This window comes from Primulina eburnea, chromosome 10, assembly GCF_022965805.1.
Source record: "Primulina eburnea isolate SZY01 chromosome 10, ASM2296580v1, whole genome shotgun sequence".
Lineage (NCBI taxonomy): Eukaryota > Viridiplantae > Streptophyta > Magnoliopsida > Lamiales > Gesneriaceae > Primulina > Primulina eburnea.
The window spans coordinates 26208747-26223458 of record NC_133110.1 but is presented as its reverse complement, the minus strand read 5'-3'; the positions used below and the strand labels follow the sequence as shown (position 1 = coordinate 26223458).

Sequence of the window (14712 nt, the reverse complement as noted above, 5' to 3'; positions counted from 1 at the left end):
GCGACGAAGATAACACTCTCATTATAGATCAACGACCCAAATTATTATTATTATTATTATTTTTTTTTGGCGTATAAATAATAAACTCCACACATTTGACTCAACTTAGGTAATCGATGATTGTAGTATCGAATTTTACATTCTTAATTTTTCACTTATCCCGATGAAATTACAGTCCAAGGAAGAAACGGTTTATTTCATTCTACCATTGTGGACATTGCCCCCATGATAGGATGGATTACCAAGATTTACCCATGCATATATAAGATCCACTTTTTTTTTGAAATTGTATGTGTAGCAAGATCTTACTCGTCGAAATGAAATAAAGATAGTGCTCACACAAGTAGGATATCATCTACCCAAAGAAACAAGTCCAAAGATTTCAAAACACTGAAGACGATGTTCAGATGACAAGTGACGATATAAGTTAAATTTACTAAAACAATCTTAATATTTCACTTATCCCTATGAAATTAGAGTTAGATTTTGAATTTTATCCTTACATGTTCATTTGAATGTAATGAAATAATATAATTATTTTCACTACAAAATTTTAACTTCATTGAGTGAATTTATAGATCGTAATAATTCGGCCGCAGCCTGCCATTTCAAAAAACACCAAGGAAATAAAGAAAATAAGACAGAACTAAACAAAACAGAGGATCAAGAATGAAGTTGATAATATTAAAGCATTTATATACTTGTTTCCTTTTCTCAATCTTCATCTTCGCCACCATCTTCATCCTCCGAATCGACACTGGCCTTTTCCTGCACAGACCTCGCCGATATTATAAAACACATTTTGTCCATTAAATATTAAAATCTTTAAAAAATTAAACCACCCTTTATCCCTATCTTTAGATTTTTCACATGAAACATGGTTAACGACCAAAAAAACTAGACTAATATATGATTACTCGAAAACTGCGGGTCCAGAGTTCATTTACAACCAAGGAATGGTTATCAAAGTCTAACATGGAAGCCGGCAAGACGAAATTTCTGAGGTGATGGTTCATAAATATCACTAATTTACATAATCTATTTAGAATCACTGTAATAGTGGTGAGGTTAAAGATACCATTGAAGGCAAGTTTCCACACTCACCTCATCATCATCTTCGTCATCCTCATCCATGTCAAATTCTTCTTCATCGGCATCCTGCAATAGTGAAATTTATAATTGATTAAAAAGCAAGTGCGTATAAAAAAAGAACTTCAGATTCAAAGTCGTGCTCGCATTGAACTTCACTAAAATTCAATTTATGTCTAGAACACAGGAGGAAAAAAGATGAGAACGAATATTACATTGATAAAGTACGTGAGGGGATTTGGCCACAGATCATCCTTGATGATTTCAGCAACCTGCTACGAAAATAAGGTTCACAATACAAGGAAAAAACGTGAATGTAATTTATATATATTTCAGCATCTGAACAAGATGAATGATTGGAAGTATTATGTGATTTGTATATATTTCACCTCGTCATGAATCTCAACCATATCGCCTTTATGCTGAGTCTCGCTAAACCAAGTAAAAAAGCTGCATCATTTTCACATTGTAACTGAAATAAGTAAGCGATTACACAGACTACACAAATCTAAAATGTTCAATGTGACTAAAATTATACACCAGTTATGCTCACCCCAAAAACCATATAATCTCCCTCAGAGCCTGTCTGGCAGCCCTCAAACAGTATAATAAGGCTCACACCTCTCTCTAGAAAAGATATTTCATAAATTTACAGTGTCTTCCATACTTACAATGCAAACAACTTTTAGAGTTTGGTGAGCGTTACGTGTTCAAGCAAATTAGCATCAAATTACTGATTATTCCAAGCATTTACGGATTTCATAAATTGAGGCCTCTATTCGGTGAGAGTATGGCCTCAATTCATTAAGATACAATTTTGGAAAGCCAGTTGGTCGAAGCTTTCATCTGTACAAAAACACAAAATGCCAGCCCACATTGTGCTTCCCAATTAACCCCATGCCTAAGCACAGTTATAACCGAGGAGCCGATTATTTCTAACAAAAATAATCATTCAATACGGACATGTAAGAAATATAGTTGACAGACACAGTCAGCAGATAATTTAGGACTGCTTAAATGGTTATGGAACTGTTGGAAACCTACCTCCAAGCTCTATCTTTCAATGCTACAAAAAGTTGGCGGGGAAAGAAAAAAGAGAAGGGAAGGAACAACCTTTCCTCAGCATAAGATCGCTTGTTCCCCTTCTTTTCCTCAACAACACCATTAGGAATGCCCTTCAAGAGCCAGGGACGCACAATGAAATCAAAATGCAGGCAGCAGTTGGACTGTCTTCAAACTACCAAGATGCAAAAAAGCTTACCAAGTCTTCCTTCCACTTAATTGATGTAGCGGTGATTGTCGTCGTTCCCTCCTCAAGAAAGGTCAAAGTTTTCGTAAGCACAGAATTTTCAAAGTAAGGATTGGGATCGAAATTCTGAAAGGACATCAAAATATCATATCAAAACTTGCAAAAACTTTAAAGTTACAATCAGAATTTTGAAGGAGACTCACAAATGTTATTGAGTAACCGGATTTCACATCTTTGGATTCTTCTACTTCAAGGTTGCCCAAGTACTTGAAAATCTAGTGCAAGGAAAGGACGCCACCCAATCAAAGCAGATAAAAGGTATAAATTAAAGTAGTACTCAAGGCTTTGACGATCCTTGTGCACTAGTGGAACAGCTTTCTACAATAGAGGGGCAAAAAACAATGAAGACTGTGAAGAGAAAACAAATCATGATTATTCCTAAATTTTCCGATAGAAAAAGTGCAGAGAGAAAGATGAAACCTTCTGGTCATTTTCAGTCAAAAGTTCACCAAGAGCGGGATGACTCATAAACTGCAGGAAGTGGGATCATGTCAATCAGAGAGACAAATATTCAAGCAGTGAAAAGGACTTTCCAATATAGATTGCACTTTTTCTTTGAGAGAACTAGTTTTGATAGTCACTAACTGCAGTCAACCAAAAATCAGGAATGGACTTAATGTGCTCATTTCGCTTATCATAAACGGGCTTGCGCATAGCAGTGTACTTCTGTTCCACCTCCAGGACTTTGTCACTTGCTTCTTCATTGATCTGAAGAACATAAGGAACAGAATCAAGTTGTTCTAGCATTAGTTGTTGTGTTATGCACTTTCAGGTTCTGAATGAAAAAGAGGTAAAAAAAAAAGCCTAGCCACCAATGTGCTGCTAGCTTTGAGTCGCCATAATGGGGACCCTAACATAGCTATCAATAGTGAGCTATCAATTTATTACAAAGACCAATAGTATCCAGCGAACTGTCAGAGTTAAGACCCCCAAAAAAAGGAGAAAAAGAAAACCCCGGTTGTTTTTTTCATTGGAGCAGTTGACCCACCAGCACCATCATAACTCCAATTTCACTTTCTCATCGACACGTGTTTTCACCACCTACTTTTTTCCACAGCATACACCTTATCATGCATGTGGTGCGAACACATGATCTTTTTCACATGATCCATAACTCAAAATTCAACACAAAGAGCGAGCACACACCTCCTGAACAAACATGACTGAAAAAAAATCCTAAAGTTAAATGATTTTGAAACACAATCACACCCATTAAATCAAACACCCTTTTTCCCTAAAACTCCTGAAGGATATAGCGCTCCTCCCTATAAAGACTGAATCTTTCACCCAGAAAAATAACAAATTCTAGTTTAGAGGCAGCCCACCATGAATAAAAGCATAAAATAGCCATTCTGTTAACAACAGAGAGAAATTAGATTTACTTTTTCAAGCTCCACTTGAATTTCCTGGAGCTTCTCGATGGATAGAACCAGCTCCTCATCAATGTGCAGCTGGCCGTCGTTACCTTCCTCTACTTCCTCCAATTTCTGCTTCTTCCCTTTGTCCACTCCCATTTTTAAGAGAAATCTTAAAAATTTAGCGGCGGAATTGCAATAATTTTCGAATTCCGTTGTTCTCCAGGAGCTGAGCTTACTCCAGGGGCTACGCTTAAACCCTAAATAAACCCTTTTGAGTTGATACACAGCAATTTTAGGTTTGTTTAAAGAAGCTAACGCAATGTTATGTAATTCGCCCGAAAAAGAAAAGCATATACGGCTTCAAATAATTAGTCCTTTCAAATAAACATTTAATAATAATTACAATAATATATATGTAATAAATTTGTAATCTAATTATGACCATCGTTTCTTATAATCTTATTTTCCCATATTCTAAAAATTGACAACAACTTATGTGCGACGGTCTCACGGATCGTATTTGTGAGACGGATCTCTTATTTGGGTCATCCATGAAAAAGTATTTTTTTTTATGCTAAGAGTATTACTTGTTACTGTGAATATGGATATGGTTCACCCGTCTCACAGATTAAGATCCGTGAGACGGTCTCACGTGAGAACCACTCCTAAAAATTAATGTATTATTTCTTTATTCTTATCATACAACAAAATCCCGTTCTATATTGTAATAAATTTTTTTAAAAAAAACGAAACAACAAAAAATAAAATAAGGTAATGCAAGTATCTTAAGATTTAAGAAGGTGATTTATCAAAGAAATTACTAATTTTTCAATAATTAATTAAGTATTAAACACCAATATTCGACTTATTAACATGTGTAACACACATTATCTAAAGTTCGGTTACTCCTACAAAAAATTAATAATGCGTGTATGACATTTATTATGTTGTTATTTGATTCATTATGTTTCACGTGTTGATTAAAGTATTGATAGTAAGATTGAATATGATTTATATATTGTTCATGGTGTAGTGAGAATGAATATATTTCTAAATAGTGATAGTAAGATGTGTAGGTAAAATATTGTAATGAAAGTTGGTATGGAACGCAAGAAATGAGATGAAAATATGACAGTTCTTATGTGTTTTAGCATAATGATTTGGATATTGATCCAAATTGTGTAAGGTCACAACCATTAGAAAGCTAAGATATAAGATTACAACTTTAATGTTTTGGATTTTGTCCAAATCATTGTGGAAGACAAGTTAAAAGCGCCCTGAAGCGTGCCGTGTGTATCGTCATTCTTATTATGACATATTTTGGTTGATTGAGCATAACGTTTTACTCAGACCTTCAAATGATATGAGGCCAATTGGAGAACAAGCCAAGACATAGGGCTACTGATATAAATCTGGCCGGACATGACGTGCTAATGGTTGGAAAGAAATTCAAAGAGGCACTACAAGGAGTGATGATCAAGGAAGAAGGGCTCGTGATGCATAGAAGTAGGTTTGGGGCCAAATGAACATTCTTCAGGCATCTTTTTGAACGACCGAGGCTACACGGACGTGTACACAGGGTCCGTGTCCCTTACATTCGAGCATGAGAAATCCAGAGCCTACACGGACCCAAGCACGGATCTGTACACGGGGTCCGTGTCCCCTACTTTCGAGACGTGAAAATTACAGTGCCTACACGGACCCCTTTTCAGACCTGTACACGGGGTCCGTGTCCTATACGTTTTGGCGCAGATTTTTCCTATTTTAAAGTTTTAATTAGTTTGGTAACTAGATTTTGGGTATTTTTTGATTTTGTAACAATATATGGACGAATTTCATCATTGTAAACATTATTCATTGAGTTTAATCATATCGATAGATTTTTTCTCTCAACATCAAAGTGTGGTTTTGTATACACCTTTGTGTGTTTCTCAAATCAAACTTATCAAATTACAATCTATCGATATTACAATCTTACTTGTTCAAAAATATTGGGACAACATCAAAGTGTGGTTTTGTATACACCTTTGTGTATATTACAATCTTACTTGTTCAAAAATATTGGGACAACACAACCGTTCCTTTGTTTCATCGAATCGAGGGCGTGACTCCGTTTTTGAGTGCGTTTGCCTTTCGTGGTCGAAGAATCGCATCATTTGGTATCATAGCTTTTCGTTCCCTTTGATTCAAGTAAGTTTATCCTTTTTTATTTTTAGATCTGTATTTATCCTTGTTGTTATGAGATATGTTTTATCTGTTCATTCTCCGTCTTTCGTGAATCTTGCGATGCTCGAAAACTCTGATTTTTTTTCTTTTTTTTCGAGTTTGCACAGCCATCCTTGTGCAATTCCCAAAAAATAAGTACCAAAATTTCGAAATTTTGCCATAGATTGGTTTTGGTATTTTGTTCTATTCTCTTGTGGGAGCCATATTCAAGTGTCTCTCGCAATCAAAAAAATATTATTGTGCTATTATTTAGCGCTGTATCTTGTTCTTTTTGTGAGTCATATTCAAGTTACTTTCACAATAAAAAATCAAAAATAAAAAATGAAAAAAAAATATATATATATATATATATATATATATATATATATATATATATATATATATATATATATATATATACTTCAAATTTCTTGTTTTACGCAGTCCGTGTAAGTCAGTTTGTAAGTGTCGTGAAGTTTGAACTTGTGAGTTTGATGCACACAAACTACAAAGCCTGGAAGTGTACCCAACGAGAGAACTCTCAAAAAATCGAGTGAGATATTTGAGTGTGAGCGTTTATTTCTTGGAGTGACGTGAGATATTTTTAGTGAGGACAAAAAAAATAAGGAGAAAAAAAAGAGTCGAGTGAATATTCGTTGAAGTGACCAGTGAGGATTTGTGGTGATGAACTTTATTCTTTATTGTTTTATACTAATCTTTTCTTGCAGGTATAATGATTGACGAACGTCAATTTCAAACAATTTTAGGAGGGTTGGATAGAATATGGGAGAAGAAGTTTAAGCCTCTACGCGAAAAGTATAGGCGTTGTGAAAAAGAGGAGATGTATGATATGCATGTTGATGAGAATAGGCGAGGTAGTAGATATGGGGGGAATAGAGTGTTGCATTTTGTTGGAACTTTTCAAGTTCGTAATCTTCATTTTGATGATAACAAAACTTGTTAATTGTGTTACTAATGATCTATCTTAGTTGTGCAGCGTCTAGGATCATTCGCGAGTTGTTTACTTCGCAAAACTGAAGATCCAACTGATCGCACAAAATGAATCAGTTCAACTGGCTACGCCATTTGAGCAGTACAGCTGATTGACCGATTGATAGGCAACTCACCAGGAAAACCTCAGAAGTTTGGCCAACCGAAAGAGTGTTCAACTGATGAAGAAACCCAGCTGATCAGTCCAACTGAACTAGTGTGAAATCAGTTCCACTGACGAGTCAACTGATGTCACCAGCCCAACTGAAAGATCAATTCCAACTGACCAGTTCGAAGCATCAGTTAGAATCCTTCAGTTATGGTTGATGATAAATTCCTTCGAGTGAATTACAGCTGTGCGAGAAGGTACAAAGCCCTTATCCAGTCAAAGGACAATAATGAACGTTGCATCAGAGCATTAAAGACAAAATGCTTCAGAGGGACAGTCCAAAAGACGAGACACATAGTCCAAGAAGCCGATTCAAATGCAACGGATACAATAAATGAGTCTCACTGTACGAACAGCTTCCTCCGCCTATATAAAGAGAAGATCGGTGAAAACTCAAATAATAGAGGGGAGCACATATACAATACTAGAGAGAAAAGGGCACGCTCAGTTGCATATCAGCTTTCAGAAGCACTTAAGCCCAGAGGGAATTCTTCATTGTTGTATCAGCTTAGTTTAGAAGCCACTTTCCCTCAGTGTGTGAGAACATTCTTCTTCAGTTGTCAAACACATACTTACTCTCAATACCACCCAAAACAGTCTTGCACAAAGACGTTAAACTTTTGTATGTAGTCTTTTTCACATAGATGTTAAATAATTGTTGACTGAAAGTGTTGTTTTCAGTCGTATCTAGGAGTTTAGTTTAGACAGTAGATAAGTCCTAGCTGAGTGGGCTTGTACACGTAGTTGTATAAATCAAAGGCTTCTAGTGTATCCTATTCGTGGAGATAGAAGGGATGACGTAGGAGCAGTTGAAGTCTTCGAACATCCATAAATATATCTTGTCTATTTAACAACTGATTAACTATCGCTTTAAAATTGTTTTGATAAGTTAGAGTGTTCGTGTGTTCAGTTATTACCATAACTGAAATACAAGAATGAAAAAACTAATATGTGTTCTTTCAGTTATTCAGTTTACACAAGTTAAAATATTTTCTAACATTTCAATTTTCTTTACGAAGGATTACTTCGAGTTTCTTCTGCTTGGTTTAAAACCAAACTCGATTTAATTCATCGGTGTTAATATTCTTAGAACATGAGCTATTGAAGCTCATTGAAGGTTGTTGTGTGCGAAATGCCTTCGAAGGCGCTAACACTCACGATCCATCAGTTGGTATCAGAGCGGGTTGTTCTAAGAAGAACATTTGAAGAAAACTGTGTTTTAAAATGTATTGCTCTAAAAAAGTTTTAAAAGCTATTTGAAAACTTTTTATACGATTTTAAAAACTATTTGAAAATATTTATATGTCACTCTTTGATAAAGAGTTGAGAGGACTGGTCCAACAATTTTCGTTATGGCCACTTCTCCAATTTCCTAATCTCGGAGATCTTAATCAGCTTGCAGGGGACTGAGGAACATCTGCAAAGATGAACAGCTGAATTGCTCACTCAAGAAATCAGTTGCAAACCTACCAAGTCAGTTGTTCTTCAGAAGAAACTCATCTATGTTGGGATGTTGGTCGATTCTATCACCAGCTGAACTCCACGTGAGCCTAGTCAGAGTCTGCTCGACCAGTTGGTTAAGCAAAGAGGACAAGTTTAAAGCAGTTTTACTCGTTTCTCTAGGAAATTGAACTCACAATTGATGCAGCAGTTCAAGCAGTCAAGACAACCAGCTGATAATATATCCAGTTCTGTCACAGAAACCAACTGATATCTGATTTTATTTAAAATATGCTATTGTTGTAGAAATTTTTCGTTTCTCAACTGATGTATAGACTCATATGTAAATACAAGGAAGTTTACTCAAATAAAACATCATGATTATTCAGTTATGTCTCGTTGTGATTGAATAGATATTACCAGTTTTCTTGTCTATAACGCTTGAATGATTAAATGAATATTTAAATAATTCTTAAATACGGACTTTCATTCAGTTCCTGAGGGGGAGCGTTCTTTTTAAATGAAAACATGTATTAAAATACAGTTACTCTCTGAGCCAACTGATAAATACTGTTTTAAAATTTTTTTTCGGTTTTAAAAGATTTTTTTTTCAGTTGTTAAGGGGGAGCTTTCGACAATTTTAATGTATTAACTCTTAAACTGAATATATTGCGCTTAACTGCTCAAGTTTTGTAATCAAAAAGGGGGAGATTGTTGGAACTTTTCAAGTTCGCAATCTTGGATTTTGATGATAACAAAACTTGTTAATTGTGTTACTAATGATCTACCTTAGTTGTGCAGCATCTAGGATCATTCGCGAGTTGTTTACTTCGCAAAAATGAAGATCCAACTGATCGCACAAAATGAATCAGTTCAACTGGCTACGTCATTTGAGCAGTACAGCTGATTGACCAGTTGATAGGTAACTCAGCAGGAAAACCTCAGAAGCCTGGCCAGCCAAAAGAGTTTTCAAGTGATGAAGAAACCCAGCTGATCAGTCCAACTGAACGAGTGTGAAAACAGTTCAACTGACGAGTCGACTGATTTCACCAGCCCAACTGAAAGATCAGTTCAAACTGACCAGTTCGAAGCATCAGTTAGAATCATTCAGTTATGGTTGATGATAAATTCCTTCGAGTGGATTCCAGCTGTGCGAGAAGGTACAAAGCCCTTATCCAGTCAAAGGACAATAATGAACGTTGCATCAGAGCATTAAAGACAAAACGCATCAGAGGGACAGTCAAAAAGACGAGACACATAGTCCAAGAATCCGATTCAAATGCAACAGATACAATAAATGAGTCTCATTGTACGGACAGCTTCCTCCGCCTATATAAAAAGAAGATCGGTGAAGACTCAAATAATAGAGGGGAGCACATATACAATACTAGAGAGAAAAGGGCACGCTCAGTTGCATATCAGCTTTCAGAAGCACTTAAGCCCAGAGGGAATTCTTCATCGTTGTATCAGCTTAGTTTAGAAGCCACTTTCCCTCAGTGTGTAAGAACATTCTTCTTCAGTTCTCACACACATACTTACTCTCAATACCACCCAAAACAGTCTTGCACAAAGACGTTAAACTTGTGTATATAGTCTTTTTCACATAGATGTTAAATAATTGTTGACTGAAAGTGTTGTTTTCAGTCGTAGCTAGGAGTTCAATTTATGCAGTAGATAAGTCCTAGCTGAGTGGGCTAGTACAGTAGTTGTATAAATCAATGGCTTCTAGTGTATCCTATCCATGGAGATAGAATGGGTGACGTAGGAGCAGTCGAAGTCTTCAAACATCCATAAATATATCTTGTCTATTTAACTGATTAACTATCGCTTTAAAATTGTTTTGATAAGTTAGAGTGTTCGTGTGTTCATTTGTTACCATAACTGAAATACAAGAATGAAAAAACTAATATGTGTTCTTTCAGTTAGTCAGTTTACACAAGTTAAAATATTTTCTAACATTTCAATTTTCTTTACGAAGGATTACTTCGAGTTTCTTCCGCTTGGTTTAAAACCAAACTCGATTTAATTCATCGGTGTTAATATTCTTAGAACATGAGCTATTGAAGCTCATTGAAGGTTGTTGTGTGCGAAATGCCTTCGAAGGCGCTAACACACACGATCCATCAGTTGGTATCAGAGCGGGTTGTTTTAAGAAGAACATTTGAAGAAAACTGTGTTTTAAAATGTATTACTCTAAAATAGTTTTAAAATCTATTTGAAAACTTTTTATACGATTTTAAAAATATTTATATGTCACTCTTTGATAAAGAGTTGAGAGGACTGGTGATAAGTGCAAGATTTGCACTTAATTTATATTAGAATCCATTTTGAATTATGCTTGTTTCGAACAGAATTATGCGTTTTTGGTTTGTTTTTATTATCATTACAGGAATGGAGAAATAGCGGACACGAAGTCAAGTCGAGTCAAGGAAACATAGCGCCATGAAGCACTCGGAGAGAACCTCGCGCGCGCTCGCGCGAGATCACGCGCTACCGCGCGCGCGCAAGTACGAGCGAACAAGCAGACGCCTACGCGCCGTCGTGCGACATCTCGCGCACAGAAGCAGAAGATGACCCGAGAGGTGCGCGCGACAGCGCCACTGTATGCGCAGGCGCGCGTACATAGACAAGCAAGTGACCAGACGCTTGCGCGCGGCCGCACGACAACATGCGCGACCGCGCGCACACACGCATGGGCCAATCACAGTAGATCGCGCGCCACAGCGCGAGATCACGCGCAGCCGCGCGCGCACAAACACGGGCAGATGAGCAGCACGGCATGCGCAGCAGCGCCAGAAGCCGCGCCACCGCGCGCACGCAGCGTCCAGAAAATGTATAAATTCGCGAATCGTCTAGGTCAGAAGGGGGCAGCCGTTTTGGTAGAGAAAACACCTCGGAGGGCTGGAGAAATCAAGAGACGAAGATCCGGAACGCGAAGATCGATCGCAGATACGAAGAACGACGTATCTGGACACAGAGACGACACTTCGGATTTGTCTTTTATCTTTCGTTTTTATATTTTCGTGTAACTCAATGTCTGAATCTTCAAACATGCATTGTGTTTATTTAAATTTCGTGATGAACTAAATTCCCATTCTAGAGAATGACGTAACTTTGTTGATACGATGACTTGACACCGTTGTTTATGTGATTGAATTCCACTTTCGTTTAATTGCGTTCTCTGCGTTTACTGCACTGCAATTTACTGGCCATAAATTGTTTGTTGTTTGATTAATCTTATAACTCGGGAGAGGGACTAGGATTATAGATCATTAGAGACACATCGTTAAATGTTTATAGCGTTCGGAAGGCGTATAACTTTAGCGAGGCCTCGTAAGAACATTGTTCGCATTTATCTATGGAAGGTAGATTCGAATTAGGAATAATTGAATCGAAGTTGATAGATACACTTTATTCGTCACTTGGAAAAGGGGGAATAAAACAATCTAAGTGTTCTTGGCCATTAATTGATTGGAATTTAGGTATATAAATTAAACTGTGAATAGTTATCGTGGAAACTTTGTGAAATCATTTCTCTAGATACTTTCTCTCATTATTATCTCTCGATTCGGTGACTTAATTACTTCATTGTTTTCAGTTAATTCATTCAACCAAACCAGCCGTTTATTCAATTTCTCTAAATAAAGTTGAGACTATTTTAATTACAAGAATTGATATACAATTTTACACACACTCCTCGTGGGATCGATATCTGTACTCTAACCAGTACTAAAACTTGACACCGTACACTTGCGGTAGGCAAACGCGCAACAAGTTTTTGGCGCCGTCGCCGGAGAGTGTCAAATTTGAATTTATATCAGTATTGTTACCAATTAGTCTAGATTTTAATTTAGAGCTTTTATTTTTATTTTATCTTATATTGATTAAGCCTTTCATTTTTCTTCCTGTTTGACAGTGTATGCTAAGATCGCAAAACTCAGACTTGCTTATTTTTGATCCGGAGATCGAAAGAACTGCGAGAAGATTAAGAAAAGCAAGGAGAAAAGAGATCCAAGCAATGGCTGAACACAGAGAAAATGACAGACACATCCCGCCAGAGGCTATACCTATCAGAGAACACTTCCGACCAGTGATCAAAAATCATTACTCTGGTATTGCAAGAGGGACCATAAATGCCAACAATTTCGAGCTGAAGCCTGCCTTGATCAATATGGTTCAACAAAACCAGTTCGCTGGAACTGCTACTTCAGATCCTCATGTTCACCTGAGAACCTTCTTGGAGATAACGGATACGGTAAAGATTAATAATTTTCCTGATGATATTATTAGAATGCGTTTATTTCCGTTTTCTCTCAGGGATCAAGCTAGAGGATGGCTGCAATCGCTTCCCTTGGGAAGTATCACGACATGGGAGGAGTTGGCAACAAAATTTCTGGCAAAATACTTTCCCCCTGCAAAGTCTGCACAGTTAAAGATTGAGATTAGCACGTTCAGGCAGACTGATTTTGAGCAGTTATATGAGGCATGGGAAAGATACAAGGAGCTGTTGAGAAAGTGCCCAAACCATGGCTTTGAAGACTGGGTGCAGATTGAGCTATTCTATAACGGGCTGAATGGTCAGACACGGACAACAGTGGATGCAGCGGCAGGTGGCACGATCTTTGCCAAGTCTCCTGCTCAAGCCTATGACTTACTTGAGCAGATGACTATTAATAGCTACCAATGGCCGTCTGAGAGGTCAGGATTACAGAGGACAGCTGGAGTTTATGCTGTGGATCCTCTGCGCAAGTCTCAGCGTTGACTACACAGATAGCAACCATGAATAAAGTGAGTACATCAAACACTGAGGGACCACCGCTTGTTGTCGAAGAACCACATTTTCTTGAAGAAGTCCAATACATCAACAACAAAAACTTTGGAGGCTATGGAGGATATCGAGGTAACCCTCCCCCTAACACTTATCATCCTGACTTGAGGAACCATGAGAATTTTTCATATGCAAACAATAAGAATGTGTTGAATCCTCCGCCGGGGTTCAATACATCAAATGGGGAAGGGAAGCCATCATTTGAGGATTTAGTCGGGACATTCGTTTTTGAATCTGGCAAGAGGATGGCTAGGACTGAGTCTAGACTTGACAACCTCGAGGCACACATGACAAATATTGGAGCTTCGTTGAAAATCCTGGAATCGCAAGTTGGGCAGATAACGAAGCAACTCACGTCTCAACCGTCAGGCGCAGTACAAAAGACTGCAGATCCAAATCTGAGAGAGGTGAATGCCATTTTTTTGCAGCATAAGGAGATTGGTGTGGTAGGCAGCGAAGAGAAAGAGGTTGAACTCACGCAAGTTCAGAATGAAAAGCCAACTCCAAGCAAAAGAACCCGAGGTAAAAAATCTGAGAGGTATGATTTAAATCAATGTATTGATATTTCCTTACTTCCCTACCCTCAGAGGTTTTTACAATTACAAGCTGAATTTAAAAAGAAAAAAAGTCTTGAATATCTCAAGACCCTACATTCTAATATTCAGTCTGCAGAGCAGGAAGATGTGGCATTTAATGGAGGAGATGATAAGGAGAAGCAAGGAAATCTCCCTCAGAAGCTACAAGACCTCGGAGAATTTATAGTACCATGTGAAATAGGGGGTAAATTGGTGGAAAATGCTATCTGTGATTCAGGAGCGAGCGTGAATATAATGCCAAGTTCTCTTTACGAGAAACTTGGATTGAGCAGGATAAAGCCCACAGGACTAAGCTTGCAAATGGCAGATAAATCGGTCAGGACACCGCTGGGTGTTGTGGAAGATGTTAAACTTAAGATTGATAAAATAAGGCTTCTAGCAGATTTTGTGATACTTGATATTGAGAAGAGTCAGAACGTTCATGTCATTCTAGGACGACCATTATTGGCTGCTGTTGGAGCTATTATTGACGTGAAACGAGGAATGATGACCATGGAAGTTGAAGGTCAAATGGTGGAAATAAAGACATCCAAGATATCATACGATCCACCATGAACAGGATTGGTATAGTCGAGCTGATGACGTTAAACCAAGCGCTGTGTGGGAGGCAACCCACAATTTATTTTCTTTAGCATTCATTTTGTTTTTATTATCTTATTTTATTTTACGTCCTTAGTTGTTAATTTTACCCACCACCAGATCTATCACCACCGCAGCCGATGGAAATG

General features: G+C 37.5%; 1 protein-coding gene across 2 annotated transcripts; it reads right to left on the bottom strand.

Annotated features, from left to right (window-relative positions):
• Nucleotides 1-534: 534 nt before the first annotated feature.
• Nucleotides 535-4071, bottom strand: LOC140803236 (NAP1-related protein 2-like). 2 transcript variants are annotated; one of them, XM_073158994.1, is made up of 10 exons: nucleotides 3781-4071; nucleotides 2984-3106; nucleotides 2819-2869; nucleotides 2542-2613; nucleotides 2351-2464; nucleotides 2203-2264; nucleotides 1479-1539; nucleotides 1305-1364; nucleotides 1105-1158; nucleotides 535-768 (listed from the first exon to the last, which is right to left on the bottom strand). In XM_073158994.1, the coding sequence occupies exons 1-10, from the start codon at nucleotides 3910-3912 to the stop codon at nucleotides 715-717; spliced, it is 783 nt and encodes a 260-aa protein (XP_073015095.1). In that variant the 5' UTR covers nucleotides 3913-4071; the 3' UTR covers nucleotides 535-714. The 2 variants fall into 2 exon arrangements, with proteins under 2 accessions (XP_073015095.1, XP_073015096.1); XM_073158995.1 differs by having other exon boundaries at nucleotides 1305-1361; nucleotides 3781-4069.
• Nucleotides 4072-14712: the final 10641 nt, after the last annotated feature.

Coding starts and splice junctions, on each gene's coding strand:
- LOC140803236 (XM_073158994.1), bottom strand. CDS start 3,912: ATGGGAGTGGACAAAGGGAAGAAGCAGAAATTGGAGGAAGTAGAGGAA. Junction 2,265..2,350: donor TTAAGTGGAAGGAAGACTTG/GTAAGCTTTTTT, acceptor TGGCTCTTGAAG/GGCATTCCTAATGGTGTTGT. Junction 769..1,104: donor ATGACGAAGATGATGATGAG/GTGAGTGTGGAA, acceptor AGGTCTGTGCAG/GAAAAGGCCAGTGTCGATTC.